Below are 24,871 nucleotides of genomic sequence, written 5' to 3' on the forward strand. Positions count from 1 at the left end.
CCTGATGTACTGGCCTGTTTCCTGGTAGCGCCTCCATGCTCTGGACACTACGCTGACAGACACAGCAAACCTTCTTGCCACATCTTGCATTGATGTGCCATCCTGGATGAGCTGCACTACCTGAGCCACTTGTGTGGGTTGTAGACTCCGTCTCATGCTACCACTAGAGTGAAAGCACCGCCAGCATTCAAAAGTGACCAAAACATCAGCCAGGAAGCATAGGAACTGAGAAGTGGTCTGTGGTTATCACCTGCAGAACCACTCCTTTATTGGGGGGGTCTTGCTAATTGCCTATAATTTCCACCTGTTGTCTATACCATTTGCATAACATCATGTGACATTTATTGTCAATCAGTGGTGCTTCCTAAGTGGACAGTTTGATTTCACAGAAGTGTGATTGACTTGGAGTTAGATTGTGTTGTTTAAGTGTTCCCTTTATTTTTTTTAGCAGTGTATTATAGGAATTATAGGACTATTTCTCTCTATACGATTTGTATTTCATATACCTTTGACTATTGTATGTTCTTATAGGCACTTTAGTATTGCCAGTGTAACAGTATAGCTTCCATCCCTCTCCTCGCCGCTACCTGGGCTTGAACCAGGAACACATCGACAACAGCCACCCTCGAAGCATCGTTACCCATGCAGAGCAAGGGGAACAACCACTCCAAGTCTCAGAGCGAGTGACGTTTGAAACGCTATTAGCGCGCACCCCGCTAACTAGCTAGCCATTTCACATCGGTTACACCAGCTTAATCTCGGGAGTTGATAGGCTTGAAGTTATAAACAGCGCAATACTTGAAGCATTGCAAAGAGCTGCTGGCAAAACACACAAAAGTGCTGTTTGAATGAATGCTTACGAGCCTGCTGTTGCCTACCATCGCTCAGTCAGACTGCTCTATCAAATCATAGACTTAATTCTAACATAGTAACACACAGAAATACGAGCCTTAGGTCATTAATATGGTCGAATCCGGAAACTATAATTTCGAAAACAAAACGTTTATTCTTTCAGCGATATACGGAACCGTTCCGTATTTTTTCTAACGCATGGCATCCCTAAGTCTAAATATTGCTGTTACATTGCACAACCTTCAATGTTATGTCATAATTACGTAAAATTCTGGCAAATTAGTTCGCAATGAGCCAGGCGGCCCAAACTGTTGCATATACCCTGACTCTGCGTGCAATGAACGCAAGAGAAGTGACACAATTTCACCTGGTTAATATTGCCTGCTAACCTTTCTTTTAGCTTAATATGCAGGTTTAAAAATATATACTTCTGTGTATTTATTTTAAGAAGGGCATTGATGTTTATGGTTAGGTACACGTTGGAGCAACGACAGTCCTTTTTCGCGAATGCGCACCGCATCGATTATATGCAACGCAGGACACGCTAGATAAACTAGTAATATCATCAACCATGTGTAGTTAGTTATAACTAGTGATTATGATTAAGTTTAATGCTAGCTAGCAACTTACCTTGGCTTCTTACTGCATTCGCGTAACAGGCAGGCTCCTCGTGAGGCAGGTGGTTAGAGCGTTGGACTAGTTAACCGTAAGGTGGCAAGATTGAATCCCTGAGCTGACAAGGTAAAAAATCTGTCGTTCTGCCCCTGAACAAGGCAGTTAACCCACCGTTCCTAAGCCGTCATTGAAAATAAGAATGTGTTCTTAACTGACTTGCCTCGTTAAATAAAGTTGTAAAAAATCATTTTAAAAATAGGCAAAATCGGTGTCCAAAAATACAGATTTCCGATTGTTATGGAAACTTCAAATCGGCCCTAATTAATCGTCCGACCTCTAATTATCATGCTGAAACATGAGGTGATGGCGGCGGATGAATGGCATGACAATGGGCCTCAGGATCTCATCATGGTATCTCTGTGCATTCAAATTGCCATCAATAAAATGGGGCACTCTGTTCACAACGTTGACATCAGCAAGCGCTCGCCCACACGACTCCATACACGCTATCTGCCATCTGCCCGTTACAGTTGAAACTGTGATTCATCCATGAAGAGCACACTTCTATGCCAGTGGCCATCGAAGGAGAGCATTGTCCTACTGAAGTCCGTGACAACGCCGAACTGCAGTCAGGTCAAGACCCTGGTGTGCATGACCAGCACACAGATGAGTTTCCCTGAGACGTTTTCTGACAGTATGTGCAGAAATTCTTCAGTTGTGCTTATGGAACATTTCTGGGTTGTTTAATTTCATGAATCATGAGACCAACACTTTACATGCTGCATTTATGTTTTTGTTCACTGTAGCAAGTGAGGAATGTGCAGTCTAATGTTTTGCTGCTCGTTTCATAGCAAAGTTTGTAAATAATCGATGCAAATGATTTACTTCTGCCAGGTAAGTCTACTTTGCAGTTAACATTTTAATTGAGAAAGTTTTGGGGAAAGTATTTCAATCAACCCACAAGACGGTTATCACATCAACTTGGCTACACATAGAGTGATAGACAAACGCGTGCACCACACAGACAGACGGGCAATATTGCTGGAAATGAATTGGCAGATATTGTGTTTGGCTTTTAAGCCAGTGGTGCTTAACCAGGTGTGGCGGGATAATGTCACTGTTGCATTGATTAGATAGTAGCTTGTGGTGTTGGATGCTTGTGAGATTTCTTTATGACAGTTTGCGGTGGAACACGTGAAAATTGCACATACTTTTAGAATTGTTTGGCGAGCTACTCATAGGTGGGCTATGAGCTACTGGTAGCTTGCGATCGATCGACTGGTTGGAGACCCCTGCACTAGTCACTGTTGCCTAGGGTCAGGTTTTTGAGACGATCCTTGTATAGTTCGGGGGGGGATGCTCTCTTTTGCTGACTGGACAGAGGATTTGAACCTTAGACAGGTCACTTTCTTTCCTTCTGAGTGTTTACTTCCGCTCCATTGTTCCTCACGTGTGGGTGGGACTGCACTGGGCAGTGAAACCCCACTCTGTTCGATTGGGCTGTTTTCCTTCAAAAGGCTCAAGGAAAGAGAGCCTCTGGCCTTTTGGAAGTCATGCTTTAAAAAGCAGGTCTTTAATATGGAGGGTCAACTGACACTTGAGATGCCATGTTAAGATCCTGGAGCCAAAATGTTTTGGTTGGAGAGGAAATCCTTAATTCCCCTTCAGCCATTTAAAGGTCCCTTTAAACACACAAATTGTTATTTTACTCTCGGGCAGCAGGTAGATTTTGCTTAGTGCAGTATCAATGTTCTGTTGATTGTTGAACTAATCCCGATCCCAACTAATCTAGAAAACTAAGTCTGATATGATCCTCTTTTCCTTCCACCGTCCACTAACAGTTAAATCCTACTGACCTGTGTACTATGCTGTGTTGTCTAGGTGCTGAAGTGGTCAGACTACTGTCTCCCTCTGGCCTGTAGCCCATTGCATCCGTTCAGGGCCGTGGCTCAGGCCAGCGTTGACAACTTCAGCCGCCTTGGGGTGGCGTTTATGGAAGATCGCCTTCAGCTGGACAATGGACTAGTGCCTTCAAAGATAGTCTGTGAGTGTCGTTATTGCAAAAATGTCAATGGTTTCTCATCTCGTGTGTGTATATACAGTTTTATACCTATCCTCAACTTTATTGTAAACCTAGGATATTTAAAATACAATTTTTAGTATTTTTAAGGCTATTTTTAAAAAGAGGCCATTTGTTTCCTAACTGCAGATAAGTTTCAGTTCTTGGCCAATGCCATCTCAGAACTTCACTTAGCTAGGCTATATCCAAACACATGATACAAATCAGTTTTCCAAGTCTATTGTGAATTTTTTTCACATTGCTTAAAACTGAGAGAGGGACATATTTTGCAATTCAAATATTGCCCTTTGTACTAATTTCCCCAGCTGTCCTGCTCCGAGAATCTGCGTTCAAAGAACTTCTGGAGAAAGGAAAGTCGGAAAAGCACATCACTTCCCTCTCCCTCAAAAAACAGACTGAGATCATACTCTCTGAGCCTTCTCCCTGCGAGTGTGAGGTACTCTCAGTGAGAGGCGACCTCCAGCTAACACAAAATAGGAAGTGCAGCCTGCTCCAACCGCCAGAGATCCAGAGGGCTTTAGTGGAAAGACGAGGCTCCGAGCCCCTACGAGGAGCCAGCCCTGGGGTGGACAGCGGGGACAACTCACTTGGCGTCAACCACCAGCACATGGAGGGCCACGGCCGCCACCTCCACCTCTCCAGCTGCCACGAGTGCCTGGAGCTGGAGAACAGCACCATCCTCTCCGTCAAGTACGCCTCGGTCGACAACATCCCTGACCTTCCCGACGACTACGCCACGTGCACGGACAGCGGGGACGAGACTCTGGACGAGTTTGAGGAGGATGAGGCAGAGAGCTTTGTTGGTCAAAGCCGGCGGGTCAATGTTACCGGGAAGCCCCCCAACGTGCTGGTGTTCACGGGTGGCTGCCAGGAGAGGTTCCAGAGGGTGCGTTCGCTGCTGGGCGAGTGCATCGACATGGACAGCTACACGGTGTACCCCCTGAGGCCCCAGCAAGCCCTCAGTGAACCCTGGCTGGAGAGTGCCACCCTGCTAGTGCTGGCCTCAGACGAACCCCTTACCCCCCAGCTCCAGGCCCGTTTCCTTGCATACCTGGAGCAGGGTGGCAGGGTCCTGGGGCTCTCCTCCACCCTCTGCCCCACGGGGCTGGCCCTGGTGCCCAGGAAGAGCAGGAGGAGCCAGATCTGCAGGCTAAGCTTCACCAAGGCTGATACCACAGAGCTGGATCTGAGCGTGCTTGCCAGCGGGAGTGTGTTTGTCAGGGAGCTGCAGAGTGGTGGGGTCCCTGGAGAGACGGAAGTCTGGGGGGAGCTGAAGTGGGACGGAGATGGTGGAGACAAGGACATGGTCATCGTCAGGGTGACGCGTGGAGAGGACCGAGGGGAGGCTGTGCTGTGTCAGGTTTGCACTCCACTGTCTCGATCAGTCAAAGATGTAATTTCACATGTAAAGCACTAGATTTGTAAATAAAATGCTCTATAAATGGAAAGAATTGCTGCTGCTCATTTAACTAACTTATTTAGCAATTAATATATAGTATTCATTCATTTAGATGAATGTGCATTTTACAACCACTTAACCTTTCAGCTGACCTTTGCCCTCTCACCACTGACCTCAGGTGCACCTGGAGACGGCCCCCAACTCTGAAGATATTGTGTCGTCTCAGGGTTTTGATGAGTTGAAGATGAGCAATGCGCGGCGCTATGAGGTCCTGACAGAGATCCTCACCTCCCTGGGCCTGAGCTGTGAGCAGAGTCAGGCCCCGCCCGCCAGCCCTGTCTACCTCCTCGCCACCTCTGAGGTACGTACCTGACTCGTCCCTTGCTACCTCTTCGTTAAAGCTAAGGCCTCTCCCAGCCAGGGCCGCGTTCAGTATGCACAAGGTTTTTGGAATGTGCAGATATTTATTCAGAAATCTATTGTGTAGAACAGACATGCTTCTGACAGAGTAAGGAGTCACGACTGCTCTATTCATGGTATTTCTATCTTCATCGGTCAGTATGTTGCATATAGTGTATGCACCTGACTAAACGTGACCTAAGCTTCCCCCCCTACATTTGATCAGTAACATTCTATATTTCCACATTGGCCTGTGGTGTGAACATGGCTGGCTAGCCTGCCCCACAATATCCAGACAATTGGGTATGGAAACCTTCAACTCTCTTGTCTGTTATTAGAGCTCTCACATTACTCCAGTCCTCAAGTTGGATAAAAAAAATATCCTATTGCTTTAGCAATGTTAGCTCATCAGTCCCTCTAGATATGCCGTGAGGCTGACTGCTGATCAAAGGTCTGTTTTAGCTCTACTGTTTGTGTTCTTGTGGAGCCCTGCCCTCACTTATTTTGACTGGCCCTCTGGACACATAAACCTGCTCCAAGCCTGTTGCATATATTGGACATACATTTGCATGTATTAAGAATGAAAATGGTTTCCACATGTTCAGACCCGTCTGGGGCGTGTCTGGACTAGGGCTGCCACAATAAACATTTACCCAGGCAATTATGGTCGGGGGGGGGGGTGTGTGGCCAAGAAAAGGCCTGACATGGACGCAAGAGTCTCTCACACACACACACACACACCCTATTGCTCAGTGCACAATGCAGTTTCTCTATGTGATGTCAGTGGTGACAGTTCAATAAGTGCCACTAGTCTGTGAGCACCCAGTCGCTTACTAGCAGGCTGAGGCTATTAATGCTATTACTCCCAGTCAACTTTCTGCCTGGCAGGCTGAGGCTATTACTCCCAGTCAACTTGCTGCCTGGCAGGCTGAGGCTATTACTCCCAGTCAACTTGCTGCCTGGCAGGCTGAGGCTATTACTCCCAGTCAACTTGCTGCCTGGCAGGCTGAGGCTATTACTCCCAGTCAACTTGCTGCCTGGCAGGCTGAGGCTATTACTCCCAGTCAACTTGCTGCCTGGCAGGCTGAGGCTATTACTCCCAGTCAACTTGCTGCCTGGCAGGCTGAGGCTATTACTCCCAGTCAACTTGCTGCCTGGCAGGCTGCAGGCTATTACTCCCAGTCAACTTGCTGCCTGGCAGGCTGAGGCTATTACTCCCAGTCAACTTGCTTCCTGGCAGGCTGAGGCTATTACTCCCAGTCAACTTGCTGCCTGGCAGGCTGAGGCTATTACTCCCAGTCAACTTGCTGCCTGGCAGGCTGAGGCTATTACTCCCAGTCAACTTGCTTCCTGGCAGGCTGAGGCTATTACTCCATTGTGTTTGATGATGAGGCCCCTGACTCTTTCATTGACATTCGAAAAGGCCCGCCAGCAAAGTGCTGTGCTCTGCTGTGGTATGTGGGGAATTAGCTCTGGGAGTTAATCAGTGTTTGAGATGGATCACTGACCGTTTACTCACCCACTTCAGAGGGATCTCGGAGGGTTATGCCAGGCTCTCGCCACTGATTGGCCTAACAGGCCTCTGAGAGCAGGAAGTGAAACGCCTCAGGACCACACACCAAGAGGCCAGGGTTCCGGTCTAGAAGCATGGTTTCGACTGCAACTACAGTCTTGCTTCGGTACTGCAGTTTAACTGAGGCCTGGCCAAGAAACACAATTTCCATTGACGGCCACATAGAGAAGTCAGATTCGAAAATTCCCAATAAGACACTTTAGTCATCACCTTTGTGCACAAAACATCCATTGAATTATTCAAATGATTGTTGCTGAGGTCAATTCTTTTATTTTCTCTATCGCTCACAGCCGAAGATATCAACATTACGTTGAAAACTACGGTCGGACGTCTTGGATGCTGTCTACATTTCTATATAGACAGCCAGGCTGTTTCTGAAGGCTTCAGCCTTAGCAGTTATGTGTAATCTAGATAAATTCACAATGGCTATAGAGTCTAGAGTAGGTCTGTCAGATAGGGAGAAGTGCTGAAATGCAGCACTTGAGTTGGGAAAAGATTGTGAAAATGTCATTATTTCAGCCTGGGTCTTAAGAACGCAGCCCAGGTGTTATGTTACTCTAGTCTGCTGTACCCTCTTGGCAGGGGATACAAATGACAGCAGAAGTTTTCCTACGCACCTGTGGTGAAATAACTCTCCACTAGGTGGCAGAAAATCTCTATTTTGCTCCTTATGAGTACTACAACTCCATCTCTCTGGTATTTCATAGTGTTTGTTGTGGTGATTCGTCTTAGCAAAAAGCAAATAATTCAGTCACTTTAATGAACTTTCTTGAGTATTCTTTATCAAAGTGTACACTTACTGAAAAATAAATCAAAGAACGTAATACCCCAGTACAGTACAATAAAATTCACTTTGCCTGCGATTTGTGAGCCCCAAAACCAATGCATTATCTCATAATGCCAGATAAAGACCTCAATGTACCCTGGACAGGAGAGATGTCACACCCGTTGCCCTCCGCTTAGGAAATCGTATGGGCCCACTTGAACGACTCTGTTAAGTTACTTATTTAAGTTAAGTTACTGTTAAGTTACTTATTTATCCATACACTTGGCCCTAGTTGGCCTCCCTCTGCCCGACAATGCAAAAGTGTTTCCGAAAAGGCCTAAAATGTAGTTTAATTATGACTGTTGTGTTTGGACTGGGCTGTGACTTCTTCACCCCACTGCCCCAGCAACTTTAAAACATACACGAGGATGATGAAAGCGAGGGCATGCAGGATCGCTTCCAGATTGTTCTTGGAAAATGGAAGGTGCTTTGAGGAATTGGAGGGGATTAGATAGTGTACCACAGAAATAGAATGCACTCTATAGAGTGTATTCTGTGCACATTGGCTAGAGCGGATGGACTGTGTGCATCTGTCAATGCTACCTCTGGAATTTGTAGTGGAGACCCTGGTGTTATTGTTATTACCCAGGTTCCTTTGCTCTAGCCCATCACATGGCATGGGCTTGCTCAGAGGAACTCTGTGCTCAGACAGATTCATCAAGGGAGCGTTTATTTCCCTTTTCCCCTCTACTGCTCACTTCTTCTCTCCCTATCTCCTTACTCTCTCATCCCTCTCTGATTTCCCTGCTATTCTTTCTCTAATCTGACAAACCAATTATCAAAATCAAATTTTATTGGTCACATATTTTGCATACGTTATTGTGGGTGTAGTTTAGTTTTGTGTGAATGCTGCCATCTATCAACGGTTTCTGGTTTGGGTAGGTTTTAATAGTCACAGTGGGTACAACATCTTGTATACACTTTCTGATAAACTCAGTCAGCGTATCCGTTTATTTGTCGATGTTATTCTCAGAGGCTACCCGGGAACATATCCCAGTCCGCGTCATCAAAACAATCTTGAAGCATGGATTCCGATTGGTCATACCAGCATTGTATAGACCTTAGAACGGGTACTTCCTGTTTCTACTTATAGGAAGGGAGGAGCAAAATGGAGTTGTGCACCTACATTTTTTTTTCTTTGTCTTAAATATGACTTAGATGTTTTCAGTTCGAACTAGTCCGGTTATGCAATTTTTAAGATACAACAGCAGACACACTGGCAGTGCTTTCAATAGAGAAACCTACTGAGCTCCCTGCTCCTTATCCCTGTAAGTCCAGAGATGTCAAACTTGTTAAGTGGCCCAACCAGTCTCCAGTGACCGCCCTCTCCTTTGTGATTGGCACAAAGCAGATAATTGAGGCATGCAGATCAGCGACTCTAATTGATTAACCATCACTGTATTTGCTAAATATGGATTTTGGCTAATTAGGCCGTCATCCTTGTCCTCTCTCATTGCCAAGGGGGTGCTAAACACATACATTTGCGTAGCAGATGGTGCCTTGAGAGGTTAAAAAAATGACCTAATTTGAGGAGATGAAAGGAGCACCACGTATCCTCTTTACTAAACCGAGTATCTTCTGTGGGTGTGGGGTGGCAGAAATGACTATTAATCCACTCACTCAAAATTCTAGTAACTTTCCCCAAATTGGAGGATTAGCTGTCCATTTTCACTTCCCCTAGTTATTATATTATGAGGAAATATAAATAAATGGAAAGGAAACTACAGAACACCACTAGAAATGTGCATGTATTTTTTTCATTTATTAGTAACATGGAACAGAACATGGATACTGAATAATACTTGATGGGATACTTAAACTATATTTAGCTGAAAATAAATAAGAATTAGTCAAATGTTTGAATGACCATAACATGATTAAATAGCGACATGATATACTTTAAATTGGTAGCTACCAGAGATGTGGACTTGAGTCACGTGACTTGGACTCAAGTACCACCCGAGTTGCAAATTTTGCGACTTGACTTTCACTTGAGCATCAATGACTCAGGATTTAACTTGGACTGGAACTATCAAAATACTTGAGACTTGGATTACCCCCTCCTAAAAGAGCAGCAATTCTGTTATTACACCGTGAACATACATTTCTGGCAGTTCCGTTGCTCAAAGCTGAGAATTGCATTGGGTTATATGGAAAATGACTTAAATTCTGTTCTGCCTAGCGCTGCTGTGCCGACAGGTGCGGAAAGGCAGAGCACTGTCCTATATTTTCAGCGCTTGTCACTTGAAAATATGTGCTCTTAGCAAGAGTTTCCTTTAATATTTATTCTGACCTCTCAATGTGCATGTAGTGGGCAGGGGGAAAACAACACTTGATTCTAATTGGAGATTTCAAAATGTCAATCAAGCTTTAGCTGTACTATTAACACTAGCTGTAAATTGTCATTTGGATGGCCTTTCTATTAGTAATGATTCAAAAACCATTTATTTATTCATCCGTTAAGTTTATTATGTAGGCCTATGTACTGTACAAGTATGCCTAGTGTAAGGTAAACAGATAATATAACCTGAATTAAAAAATTGCATTAAAATTTGTATAATACACTTAACAGAGTTCTCACCAAAGAATGTGCCTGTCATTTTTTTTATATACACTTTAAAAATGAATAAAACCAACTTGAAACTGTGTATAAATGATAATGGACCTACTGAACATTCATGCAGTTTCTTGACTGTGTCCAGCTCGCTAATAGCCTGCTCACCCAAATGAAAGCTAGACAGTCGAGGCGCATCGACAGTTCCAAAAACGATGGATAGAGGAATATATTTTTTTTAATTATACAAATTACAGCAAAGAAATATAGGCAATTTTCAGTGTATCCTTCCGGACCTTGTTGAAGACAGAATGCTGCCCCTGGGGCAAAATGAGTTTGACACCACTGATTTAAAGAGGCAATCAGCAGTAAAACAAAGTTCTGCCAGTTCCTGTTACGGTAGAAAGCTGAGGGAAGAGGCTGGGGAAATGTAACCAAACTCAAATTCATAGACAGCTATGAAAGCAAGGACTGACCATCCCTAATAACATGGTTAAAACAATAATTTTGATATTAGTCTATATAGTGTTTGTTTACATCTACTTTGTTTACAAACATTGGCGTAAAACAAGCTTATATTTGGGGTTCTGATGGGGGTATGACAGTTTAACAAAGCTAATGAGGCATAAGTTCTATCCTTTAAGAATCAATGGGTACATATCATATAAGTCCAAAAATGGATGTAGCAACTGCAGATTGGCCCTTTAAGGCTCTAGATTGCAGGAAATGTCACTTACAGGTGCTCAACAATCTCTAAGTCTCCCTCTGCCTTACCCATCAGCACCACCTTATTAAACAATCCTGGGGAGAACCTTGACTTAACCATATATTTGAAGACTCAAAACACAACACTTGTGACTTGACCTGAGCTCTGGGACTTAACTTAAGACTTGCCCATTATTACTTGGGAGTTGACTCGAGACTCAAAGGTTAAGACTTGAGACTTGCTTCGGACTTGCTAAATTGTGACTTAGTTAGTACCGTCTCAGATAGTTACTATAAAGAATGACCTTTTTTCTTTTTGAACCCGTGTCTGATAAAATTCATCAAAGCAACAGATTACTTTAAATACAGACAATTCACTTTACTGTTCTTGGCTGAGTACAAATGATCTAGCCTGCGGCGAATGCAATGGAAGAATTCCCTGTCTGCGTAGCATTCATGTACAGCATCATATTAGATGAGGATCATGTCAAATCCCTCTGTGGAGAAGGGGCTTCCTCTGACTTCTTGAGCAACATGTTTTTAGTGTTACGCATTGATCTAAAACACTGAGGAGATGGTTTCTGGTGGGAGTCAAAGTGTCTGATCCTTTTGATGGAGGAGAAGTGACTGGAACAGAATGTTTCACTACTCTGGGAACCAGCGCCTAATTAAGCCATGTGATTGATTATCAGCAGCCATTGATTATCTTATTTAAGGCTGGACTTCGCCTTGGCTCTTTAACTCTATACTGTAAATATATATAATTGAAAAAGATGGCATCATAATTGTCTGTTTTATACGTTTTCATGGAAGGATGGGAGCCATTAGGATATGAAGAAAAATATATTTCATTGAAATGAGTGAAGTGAATGGTAGTGAAATCACAGAGGATTTATTCAGTCTCTCATCACACCGGCCTTGTGTTCCTCTGTCCCCAGGAGCGCAGGGCCAGCTTCCTCAAGTGGCTGCACACCCAGTTGGACAAGGAAGGGCTGCTCAAGTGTTCCAAGGCATTCCTTAAAGTGGTCCCCAGCACAGAGCTTCAGGCTGGGCCCCCCCTGCTGCCCAAGGGGACCCTGGCCCTGGTCACAGATGCCCCAGAGGCCCAGAGCTGGGAGCAGTTCAGCCTGCAGACCTACAGCCAGCACCTGGAGACCCGCACGCTGGGACGCACCCTTCTCTACACTCAGGTCACCCCTACCACCATGGACCTACTAGAGGGGTAAGTTAACATTACCTGCACTTGGCTCTCGGACAGGAGGGAGTGGGGTAGTCTGTAAGTAAGGGCCAAATCCTAACCTAAGAATTAGTCCAACTCAAAGTTTGACAGAACTCTCCATTGACATCGATGCATGACTTAAGCAGAAGTTTGAGTTGGCTGCACTCATATCTCCAGTTAGCATCTGGGGTTTATCGGGTGTGGGTGTTTTCAGGGGAAGATGTTCAGTTTACAGTCATTGTTAAAGTAACATGGACACATACGATGACATACGCACTGTGATACCCTTGTCAGCGTAGCACCACAAGGTGATTCCGGGTTTAGTAGTGGTGTCTAAATGAAAGTGAAGTTGTCAGACACCAGTGCAGCGTGAGAGCGATAAAAAGAGAGAGAAAGCAAATTCGATTGAGAGTGAGTGGTTGGTCCACCAACCATGCTGTGGGGTGGGGGGGCATTCCGCTGGGCTGGAACTAATTTAATGGCTGAGTGACCTTACTGCAGCAGAGGCAGGCTGTACCTAATACAGGTCTTTGTCTATATCCCACATCTCATTGGGAACTTGCCAGTCAACAGGCGGATCCCAGGGACAGGTGGAAGCTATTAGAGCTGTCATGAAGTTTGAAAAATGGATTCTGGACCTGCGCAGAATTGATTGGAACTGACAGTGTTGTCATTAAGGTAGTAAGGTAACGAAAAGGGAGGGAGGACGCGTGAAAAAAACAGTTCTCCAGTTGCGAGTTTTGATTTCGCTCCCTCTGATTTTCTGGCGGTTTAATTTCCAGATGGTCCCGTTAGTCTTGATTAAGTGGGATTATTCTAGATGAAAGCCTCTTGTTGGAGTCCTTTTCTTTGTTTTAGCCTATATTCCCTCAAGCACATGTAGTTATTTTTTATTTAACCAGGCAAGTCAGTTAAGAACAAATTCTTATTTTACAAAGAACGCCTACCCCGGCCAAACCCTCCCCTAGCCCGGACGACAATGGGCCAATTGTGCACCACCCTATGGGACTCTCGATCACTGCTGGTTGTGATACAGCCCGGGATTGAACCAGGATCTGTAGTGACGCCTCTAGCACTGAGATGCAGTGTCTTAGACCGCTGCGCCACACGGGAGCCTGAGTCAAGCATAGTCATTATAGGATGACTATGGGAGGATTGTCATTGTTTATCTGGACCGCTCTTGCTCCTATCAAAAGGGAACACCTGGGTTGTGTTCATTAGGCACCAAAAGGAAGAAAATGCTCCGAAACGGGGAGGTATTATCTGTACTTGTTCAATAAGAAACTCTCATTTTATTTTTCCATTCCAAAATGTTTTTCTACGCTGTGACCTAATGAACACGGTCCTGGTACTACCTGACACTAACCATATAGGCAACTGTCTTCCTATTCAGTATTGAGTGTGTTTTTGCATTCTGATATGGACTGGTGGTGATAGTGAAACTACTGTAGGTATCAAGTATGTATGACTCTCATTTATACTCAATAGGTCTTCATTTAGTCTGTACAACATGCTTTTCTCAATTTGTTTGCAGGCCTGTTCTTAGCTGTGGGGTCTGTTTTTGTGCAGATGGTAGTGGAATACCACGGCAGTTTAGGAGCTAGTCAAGTATAGCTTTTCAGTTTTCTTTGGAGGGCCACCAGTACAGTGGATTTAATAAGCATTTCCTTTATTAGAAACTATTTAATTCAAGAGGGACTATTTTTGATGCATGGAGAGAGAGTAAAAGACCCACAGTAAATGCAAAACCAATAACTGTTATTCGTCCAAAAAGCAGATATTTTGTTTTTCTGTTATAAGCCAAAGTAAGACAGGAAGTGAAAATAGGCTGAATAATTCATGGTTATAATTGAACTGGCATAAAACAACAATTAGCTGCACATTCCTATGTAAATACTTTTTTATGGTGGTGTAGTGCTCAGTGTCGGCAAGGAAATGTAAATTCAAATGAGTTGCCGCTGGCAAGAAATGTTCTGACCAATGTATTACTCAAGCAAAAAATAAATAAATGATGGAGTGTATTCGAATGTTTAGTTTGACGTATTTTACTTGAACTTATTGTTCAACAAAATTATGGCATTGTTGTATGCATATCTTTTAGCATACAGTAAAATGTCTAAAACTATTTTTTGCACCTCTTCCTCAACTGAAGTATATTTAATCCTAGACTATCCATGTCACTTTCAATAGTATGTTAATCAATATTTTAGTTCACAAATAAATGAGTTAAAGCAGTGGGAAGAAAAATCCTGAGGATGTAACAACCTTATTAATATACGAAAGCTAATAATAATATACAAAGATATATCTTTTTTATTTCACCTTTATTTAACCAGGTAGGCCAGTTGAAAACAAGTTCTCATTTACAACTGCGACCTGGCCAAGATGAAGTAAAGCAGTGTGACAAAAACAACAACACAGAGTTACACATAAACAAACGTATAGTCAATAACACAAAATAAAAATTTAAAAATCTATGTACAGTGCGTGCAAATGTAGTGAGGTAGGCAATAAATAGGCCATATAGGTGAAAATAATTACAATTTAGCGCAATACTACTGTTCAAAAGTTTGGGGTCACTTAGAAATGTCCTTGTTTTTGAAAGAAAATCAAAAAAATCTGTCCATGAAAATAACATCAAATTGACCAGAAATACAGTGTAAACATTAATGTTGTAAATGACTATTGTAGCTGGAAACTGCTTTCTTTTATTTTCATTATTCGTTTTTTTTTTAAATGGAATATCTCTTAGGCGTACAGAGGCCCATTATCAGCAACCATCACTCCTGTGTTCCAATGGCACATTGTGTTAGCTAATCCAAGTTTATAATTTTAAAAGGCTAATCTATCATTAGAAAACCCTTTTTCCAATTATGTTAGCACAGCTGAAAACTGTTGTTCTGATTTAAAGAAGCAATAAAACTTGCTTTCTTGAGACTAGTTGAGTATCTGGAGCATCAGCATTTGTGGGTTTGACTACAGGCTCAAAATGTCCAGAAACAAAGACCTTTCTTCTGAAACTCGTCAGTCTATTCTTGTTCTCAGAAATTAAGGCTATTCCATGTGAGAAATTGCCAAGAAACGGAAGATCTCATACAACGCTGTGTACTGATCCCTTCACAGATTTGTGCAGGGTAAAAGGGATCTTGAAGAAGGAAGGCTATCACTCCATTTTGCAACGCCATGCCATACCCTGTGGACTGCGCTTAATAGGAGCCAATTTCCTCCTGCAACAGGACAATGACCCAAAGTTCCAAACTATGCAATAACTATTTAGGGAAGAAGCAGTCAGCTGGTATTCTGTCTGTAATGGAGTGGCCAGCACAGTCACCGGATCTCAAACCTATCAAGCTGTTGTGGGAGCAGCTTGACCGTATGGTACGTAAGAATTGCCCATCAAGCCAATCCAACTTGTGGTAGGTACTTCAGGAAGCATGTGGTGAAATCTCTTCAGATTACCTCCACAATCTGACAACTAGAACGCCAAAGCTCTGCAAGGATGTAAATGGAGGATGCTTTGACGAAAGCAAAGTTTAAAGGACACGATTATTATTTCAATTAAAAATCATTATTTATAACCTTGTCAAAGTCTTGACTATATTTCCTATTCATTTTGCAACTGATTTCATGTATGTTTTCATGGAAAACAAGGACATTTCTAAGTGAACCCAAACTTTTGTGTGTGTGTGTGTATATATAAACCTTTAAACCTTCCCCCAAATGCAACTTTAATTATAGATTAATCAGTTCTTCAACTCAATGGTGGAGCATTTCTTTTATAAGTAATAAGTAATAGGCCATTGAGGGGGACCTTATTAAAAGGGGAATTGGTTGGGGGGTAAAGTGCCTGGCTCATCGGCTGGGAGAGCTGATGGAGGATTGGTATAGGGGGTGGGGAATATATTGACGGCCAGGCTGGGTCTGAGCTCAGTGGGGAGGCGGTGTGTTTGTCCAGAGTATTAGTGCTTTGTTTGGCCAGTAGCAGCTAATAATAGGCTGGCCCCAAGACAGATCACAAGGTCACAACAAAGCTAGAATATCAATGCCCTTAGCCAGGACCGCTGGGTTGTGAGCAGGTTACACACTCACTAACCCCTGCGTTTCACACTCACTAACCCCGCCGCTTCACACTCACTGACCTCGCCGCTTCACACTCCCTAACCCCGCCGCCTCACACTCACTGACCCCGCCGCTTCACACTCACTAACCCCGCCGCTTCACACTCACTAACCCCGCCGCTTCACACTCACTAACCCCGCCGCTTCACACACCCTAACCCCGCCGCTTCACACTCCCTAACCCCGCCGCTTCACACTCCCTAACCCCGCTGCTTCACACTCACTAACCCCGCCGCTTCACACTCACTAACCCCGCCGCTTCACACTCACTAACCCCGCCGCTTCACACTCACTAACCCCGCCGCTTCACACTCCCTAACCCTGCCGCTTCACACTCACTAACCCCGCCGCTTCACACTCCCTAACCCCGCTGCTTCACACTCACTAACCCCGCCGCTTCACACTCACTTTATTTATCCGTTATTTTACCAGGTCGGTTGACTGAGAACATGTACTCATTTGCAGCAATGACCTGGGGAATATGTACAGGGGAGAGGAGGGGGATGAATGAGCCAATTGTAAACTGGGGATTATTAGATGACCGTGATGGTTTGAGGGCCAGATTGGGAATTTAGCCAGGACACAGTCGGGTTTAAATGTCAGTCGGATGGAGAATGCGCCCCCCTCGGGGTTAACACCCCTACTCTTACGATAAGTGCCATGGGATCTTTAATGACCTCAGAGAGTCAGGACACCCGTTTAACGTCCCATCCGAAAGACAGCACCCTACACAGGGCAGTGTCCCCAATCACTGCCCTGGGGCATTGGGATACTAACCCCGCCGTTTCATACTCCCTAACCCCGCCACTTCACACTCCCTAACCCCATCGCTAGGCAGATACTCACACTTTCTAACGCTTCTCATACAGTCTGATAGATTACAGAGAGGCTAGATACCCATCACAGTCATATTGTATAATTATTATTCAATTGCTACTCAATTCGCTACTAAAACACGTCTCATGACTTATCAAACCGAAGGCCTTTGAGACATTTTACAAGGACGCAGATATCTTGCACATACAGTTGAAGTCGGAAGTTTATGTACACCTTAGCCAAATACAATTCAACTCAGTTTTTCACAATTCCTGTGAAATGTGAGAATAATAGTAGAGAATGATTTATTTAATGTTTTATTTATTTCATCACATTCCCAGTGGGTCACAAGTTTACATACACTCAATTAGTATTTGGTAGCATTGCCTTTCAATTGTTTAACTTCGGTCAAACGTTTCTGGTAACCTTCCACAAGCTTCCCACAACAAGTTGGGTGAATTTTGGCCCATTCCTCCTGACAGAGCTGGTATAACTGAGTCAGGTTTGTAAGGCCTCCTTGCTCGCACACGCTTTTTCAGTTCTGCCCACATATTTTTCTATAGGATTGAGGTCAGGGTTTTGTGATGGCCACTCCAATACCTTGACTTTGTTGTTCTTAAGCCATTTTTCCACAACTTTGATCGTATGCTTGAGGTCATTGTCCATTTGGAAAGACCCATTTGCGACCAAGCTTTAACTTTCCTGACTGATGTCTTGAGATGTTGCTTCAATATATCCACATCATTTTCTTTCCTCATGATGCGATCTATTTTGTGAAGTGCACCAGTCCCTCCTGCAACAAAGCACCCCCACAACATGATGCTGCCACCCCCGTGCTTCACGGTTGGGAGGGTGTTCTTCGGCTTGCAAGCCTCCCCCTTTTTCCTCCAAATTTGGTACCTGTTTCCTCCAGCATCTTCACAAGGTACTTTGCTGTTGTTCTGGGTCTGAGTTGCACTTTTCGCACCAAAGTACGTTCATCTCTAGGATATTGTTATATTGTTTCCTTCCTGAGCGGTATGACAGCTGCCTGGTCCCATAGTGTTTATACTTGTGTACTATTGTTTGTACAGATAAACTTGGTACCTTCAGGGGTTTGGAAATTGCTCCCAAGGATGAACCAGACTTGTGGAGGTCTACAATGGGGCTTAGCTGATTTATTTTGGTTTTCACATGATGTCAAGCAAATAGGCATGAGTTTGAAGGTAGGCCTTGAAATACATCCACAGGTACACCTCCAATTGACTCAAATGATGTCAATTAGCCTATCAGAAGCTTCTGAAGCCATGACATAATTTTCTGGAATTTTCAAAACTGTTTAAAGACACAGTCAACTTAGTGTATGTAAACTTCTGACCGACTGGAATTGTGATACAGTGAATTATATGTGAAATAATCTGTCTGTAAACAATTTTGGGGAAAATTACTTGTGTCATGCACAAAGTAGATGTCCCAACCGACTTGCAAAAACGAAAACGTTTGTTAATTAACAAGAAATGTGTGGAGTGGTTGAAAAATGAGTTTTAATGACTCCAACCTAAGTGTATGTAAACTTCTGACTTCAACTTTGCTCCTCGTCGCATTCGTCATCTCTATTATTGTATATGTGTGATACTTTGGCCACAGTCAGACTGTGAAAATGGTTTCATAAAAGTGTCAGTTCATTAGTTTGCTGCAATGTTTGATAGTCCATAATCATTCCTCGTGGGAGATGGTGGTGTGGGGCATCAAGACAGATCAGTAGCAAACTATCACCCAGACAGACATTTTCCTCGCGGTACACTGGGGGGGGGGGGGGCGTTCTCCATCCGACTGACATTTAAACCCGACTGTTTTGTGGAAGTGTTTATTTGTGAACAAGGTGAGATAAGACCTATGGTGTTCCTGAATGCTAATCCACTGGGTCCACTGAGCCATAATGATGCTTTTCCTGCTCAGGTGAACCTGATCCCAGCGCCTGGAGCGCTACGCTTCTTTTTGTCCCGGTTTCTCTCATTCTCTCTATCTGAGCCCAGGCGGCAGGTCCGTCAAGAAAAACCCCAGGGCCCACTTTTCCTCTCCTCTAACTTCTCTTTTTTTTTTCATTAAGCAGAGAAGTTGGGCCTGGTGAGAGGAACAAGTGATGGACGTAAAATGCAAATGACTTGAAAGATGACCACCAGCGGTGTAATTTAGCAGTGAAAACCCATGCCATATTTGGTTTGAGTTGCAGGGACATAAACAGGACCCTGTTAAGCTAATGGGAGCATAACACTTTCGTCCTCTGGAAGTGGGAATAAGACAAACACAGTGAATAAGGGGCTCTTCTGGTTAAAGCAGCCCCGTTGTCGGGCCAAAGCCCCGGCAATCAGTGTTTGTTTTGACAGGGAATCCAAAAATCCAAACTGACACTGTATGGAATTAGGGTCGTGTTTCCTGTGCAAAATATGAACCGTGTACGGGTAGAAAACGAGAAAGGGGAGCGAGAAAGAGAGAGAAAATGGACGCCCCATAACTGCAGCAGCAGGTATGTACATAAAAATCGAATTGGTCCAATTGACCTTGCATGCTCTACCTGCAATTATCTAAAATTGTAAGCAGATGCCTAAAGTCCTCATTTCATATTCTGGTGAACATCTGGCGTGGCTGACCAGAGTTAAAGTTTACATCTCCAGCAAGTCGGCATTCTAAGGAGCTGGAGTCTGCAGGTCAGGCTTTGAGGAGAGGACCCTGCAGGGCACAGGCCCCATAGAAGCGTTCAAGTGGAGCGGGAGAAAGAGAGAGAGAGACACACACTCGCACAAGTGGGAGAATAGAGAAACACCCTCCGGCACAGATGAACAACAGGAGTTAAAATGATGAACATATTTTGTCATCGGAAATTCAATAGGCATCATCAGGGTGGAGGAGAATAGTTGCTCAACACTATGTGATAAAGGTTCTACATATGTCATGAAAACACAAGCTCCAAGGAAAGACTGACATCCTGTCCAAGACATCGTTCTTTAAACAAAGACATCACAGCGCTAAAGAAAGAAATCGAGTGGCGTTCCTCTGTATGTTCTGATGACAAGTGTTTCTGACTAAACCTCTAGGGCCATTTTACAGGGTCCAGCAGAGTCAGGGAAAAGAGGGCGACCTGCCCTCGCCTGCCCTCAGTAATGGACAACGCCTCCCATTGATCACCTCTAAGGGTGCTATTTGAAAATGATAATTTGTGCCAACAGGATTACCTCAATTAATCACATTTGCAGATTAGTTTTTCCTCTCCTATCGATCATCACCTTTATTTCGGCTGATGATCAATGCAAACTAGTTTAGGCTAACCACGGCAAATCCAATTGTGAAAAAGAGCATCGACGGCAGAAATAATCTCTTAATTTGAGATATTTTGATCTGGGGGATTGGTTAGGGATTGGATGGGATGGGAGAGTGTTTTTATGATAAATGGCTTTCAGTAAAAGGTCCCCAAATTAGAGATTTAGGCCTATATCACTCTGCCTGATGAGTTATGATTTGAATTGAAGTTTTATCAGAAAATAAAATCCAGTCAAGTCAATTAATTTTGTCATTGAAAATTACTATAATGACTTGGAGGCAGTCATCCACGTCAGTGTGGGCAAAATCGAGTTACTGTTTATTTGCTGTCACCCCAACAGCCATTCCCTGTGACAGGCAGCATGCTGTTGAGAAACATCTTCACCTGGCCTGTTTAAGAATCAACAGAGCATAGCTTCACCCCTAGGCCTAGGGATAACCTTTTGGGCTGAAAATCCTCTTTTTGTCTGCTATGTGTAATGTGTACCCCACACCATTCTCTCCTATACCCCCGAAAACAAGTTTAGTGACTGGGCCTTTACACTAATCCAGGACCGGCGCACAAACACACACACACACACACTATATGTCAGTCTAGGGAGGTATGAGTTACTGCTCCTCCCCTCTTGTCCCTCTGACCTATTGGCGCTGAGTAAGTGACCCCTCTGGCTCAGCTGCCCCCCCAAGACAAAGCTCTGGGAGCCTATCTCTGGTCCGGCCAGCCAAACAAAGGCCTGGCCGGACTTAAAAGGGCCCTGCTCTTCTGGGAGAGGTGGTCCCATCTTTCATCCCCAGACGTGTTACTTTGTAATGTCTTTTTCCTGGGCTTGTTGTAATTATGAGCTGGACAATGGTCCCAGCCTGGTCAGTGACGATGAAATGAATGCTGCTGCTGGATGGGGTGGTTAAGTAGTAGGGGTTACTGCTGCTGGAGGAGGTGGTTGAGTAGAAGGGATTACTGCTGCTGGATGGGGTGGTTGAGTAGAAGGGGTTACTGCTGCTGGATGGGGTGGTTGAGTAGTAGGGGTTACTGCTGCTGGATGGGATGGTTGAGTAGAAGGGGTTACTGCTGCTGGATAGGGTGGTTGAGTAGAAGGGGTTACTGCTGCTGGATAGGGTGGTTGAGTAGTAGGGGTTACTGCTGCTGGATAGGGTGGTTGAGTAGAAGGGGTTACTGCTGCTGGATAGGGTGGTTGAGTAGAAGGGGTTACTGCTGCTGGATAGGGTGGTTGAGTAGTAGGGGTTACTGCTGCTGGATAGGGTGGTTGAGTAGAAGGGGTTACTGCTGCTGGATGGGATGGGTTACTGCTGCTGGATAGGGTGGTTGAGTAGTAGGGGTTACTGCTGCTGGATAGGGTGGGTTACTGCTGCTGGATATGGTGGTTGAGTAGTAGGGGTTACTGCTGCTGGATGGGGTGGTTGAGTAGTAGGGGTTACTGCTGCTGGATAGGGTGGTTGAGTAGTAGGGGTTACTGCTGCTGGATAGGGTGGGTTACTGCTGCTGGATAGGGTGGTTGAGTAGTAAGGGTTACTGCTGCTGGATAGGGTGGGTTACTGCTGCTGCGGTGTTGGCACTCAGTCTCTTCCTCCTCTCTCTCGCTCTCTTGCTCTACCCGTGTCTGCCGCTCTCCTAATCTTAATCAACTGTACCTCTCCTTCCCCTACTTGAAGGTATTGATCATTCAGGATTGGCAATAGTTGACCTGTAACTATTCGGTCTTAAGACGTCAGTTCCTTGTTTTGAAAGTCACAGCATTGTTTTGATTTGAATAGGTTAAAGTGTACAGAGATAGAGGGGGAGAGTGAGAAATATATAGAGAGAGGGAGGGAAAGGAGTGTGAGTCTGAGTGGGTGCACAGTGCAGGTTGAGGAGGTAGTCCCTGCACTTGTGGCCACTGCTGTTTCTAATCAGGGCCATGCTGCTGATTTTGAAGAGACCAACCTGGAGTAACACAGCTGTTTTGTGCTACTGGCCTTGGCTCAGGGAGAAGCAGGCCATATCGTTTGGCCGCCGCCAGCAACCCAGATAGATTGGAGGGAGGTGTGCAATCTGTCTTGTTTAAAGACAAGAATTTCTTTCATATTTCGAATACAGTTTTTTGTCTGAGTCACATGTTTTCTGGCTCAAGGGGACGTTGCAATCTTATTGCTGCAGTACACGGGGAGTTGGGGAGTTTTATATCTACGTTTTTATAGTCCTGCATCCTAAGTGTTTTATATTCCTACAGTACCAGTCAAAAGTTTGGACACACCTATGGGCTCCCAAGTGGCACAGAGGTCTGAGGTCTGTAAATAAGAGTTTGTTCTCAACTGACTAAATACAAAATAAAAACCTACTCATTTAAGGGTTTTTCTTTATTTTTACTCTATTCTATATTGTATAATAATAGTGAATATATCAAAACGATTAAATAACACACATGGAATCATGTAGTAAGCAAAAAAGTGTTAAACAATTCAAAATTGTATATTTGAGATTCTTCAAAGTAGCCACCCTTTGCCTTTATGACAGCTTTGCACATTATTGGCGTTTTCTCAACCAGCTTCATGAGATAGTCACCAGGAATGCATTTCAATTAACAGGTGTGCCTTGTTAATTTGTGGAATTTCTTTCCTTCTTAATGCATTTGAGCCAATCAGTCAAATAAGCTTAACTTATAACAAATAATTTAACAAAATGTGTAAAAAGTGAATGCACTGTACATACTGTCAGGTCCATAATTATTGGCACTCTTGATTAAGATTAGCAATACCTGGTTGCCTCTGCCAGGAGTGGATCTTCCAGCAAGACAGGAAACCAAAGCACTAATAAAAATCCATGAAGATTTTTTACAAAAAATACTTTGCTTTTTCATTGTAAGCCTTTTTGCTTTCGTGGCTGCCAGCCAAATAGCGTTGCACTTCTGTTGTCATCTGATAAAAATGGAGCTATTTGAGGCGGAATATGTTGCACAAATGTATTTTCTATAGTTGCACACCCCTGATCACTCTTATTGGGGGAAGAAGAAAAAAACTTGACTTTCAGTATAAAAAGCTTTCTCCCATTGTGCTATTTACAAACAAACACATGACTGGCTCAACTGTTTTGGCGAACTACGGTAAGCTTCATAATGTAAAATAATGTGACCGGTGAAATGAACAACGTGATCTGCTTTATTTCCTAACTTCTGCTCTAGTTGACTGCAGGTATTTTACTTATAAAGTAGCTACAAATATAAAAATGCATTGGTAAACTTCAAAGAAATAGTTGACGTATTGACAAACCATCCCGTGTCTATTTCCAAATACCCCTGTATACCGCCCAAGCTTAGTTTCCTTGTCCATTTGTTTCACTTTAAGGTGAAAACCCTGCCATTGTAGCCGTCTAATTGTTAATTGTGGGGGTTTTCTTTCTGTTTTTTATGGACGTTATTGAGAATTCTTCTAATGTGTTTGGGCTTTTCTGAGCCAGCGGCGACCTCTGTGGTACTCTGTGTATGTGCTTTCAAAATTAGATTGACTTTCTAGAGGAATGCATTAGCCCCCCAAGCTTTACAGCCCTGGACTGGCTGAGCTGGCCCTTATTAGAGATGGCTCTTCATTCAAACGCACGCACACACACACATGCACTTGCTTCTACACACTCATACGCACACACGCAGCACACACACAAACACCCATACCCCCCACCTCCTTCTTTATTGACAATCTCTCATTGAGCGTATAAGAGCATTACCATGTTTAGGACTGAGTTGTTTTGTGTGATCTCATATTTGCATTGTAGAAATGTATTTCACGCTGCTTTGCATGCTAAGCTGGCCCAGGGAGAAGAGGGGGAACTTATTTTAGATGTGACAAAGCCCAAGAAAAAAATACATGGGGGGGGGGGGGGGTAAAACACCCTCCACCCAGACACGGTTAATTTTGGTTCCCAGCTTTGGGACAATGCAGCTTTTCTCTCTTCTCTCTCTGTGGCTGGGCTCTGTACTGACTCTATAATAGAGACCAGAGCAGTCTGGGAGGAGGAGACAGACTTGAAGTGGCTCTCCCTTTCTTTCTCTCTGTCTCTCCCTATGGCACTCTCTCACTCCTAATATTCCACCATTCAGTAGGCCTATTTTGACTACAATTATGTTTTTTAAAAGGTGCTTTTGAGACCTTGGACTAATAATGATGCTGGACTTTTTCCACATTTGTAAAATTGATTAAATCTTTTTTTCCCCTCAATCTACACACTACCCCATAATGAAAAAGCGAAAACGGGTTTTTAGAATTTTTTCAAAATGTTTTAAGACCTAAAAAACTGATACCTTATTTACATAACAATTCAGACCTTTTGCTATGAGACTCGGAATTGAGCTCAGGTGCATCCTGTTTCCATTGATCATCCTTGATGTTTCTGCAACTTGATTGGAATCCATCTGTGGTAAATTCAATTG

At 43.8% G+C, this 24,871-nt stretch overlaps 1 protein-coding gene across 3 annotated transcripts in view; it reads left to right on the forward strand.

Annotated features, from left to right (window-relative positions):
* LOC139423181 (holocarboxylase synthetase (biotin-(proprionyl-CoA-carboxylase (ATP-hydrolysing)) ligase)) overlaps nt 1-24,871 on the forward strand; it is a 41,020-nt gene that overhangs the window by 4,556 nt on the left and 11,593 nt on the right. For all 3 annotated transcript variants that reach the window (XM_071174907.1, XM_071174909.1, XM_071174908.1), the window contains 4 exons: nt 3,349-3,511; nt 3,853-4,907; nt 5,125-5,307; nt 11,942-12,225. In XM_071174907.1, the coding sequence (XP_071031008.1) occupies nt 3,349-3,511; nt 3,853-4,907; nt 5,125-5,307; nt 11,942-12,225 (1,685 nt within the window). The remainder of the gene's footprint in view (nt 1-3,348; nt 3,512-3,852; nt 4,908-5,124; nt 5,308-11,941; nt 12,226-24,871) is intronic.

The sequence above is a fragment of the Oncorhynchus clarkii genome, chromosome 12 (genome assembly GCF_045791955.1).
Source record: "Oncorhynchus clarkii lewisi isolate Uvic-CL-2024 chromosome 12, UVic_Ocla_1.0, whole genome shotgun sequence".
Taxonomy (NCBI): Eukaryota; Metazoa; Chordata; class Actinopteri; order Salmoniformes; family Salmonidae; genus Oncorhynchus; species Oncorhynchus clarkii.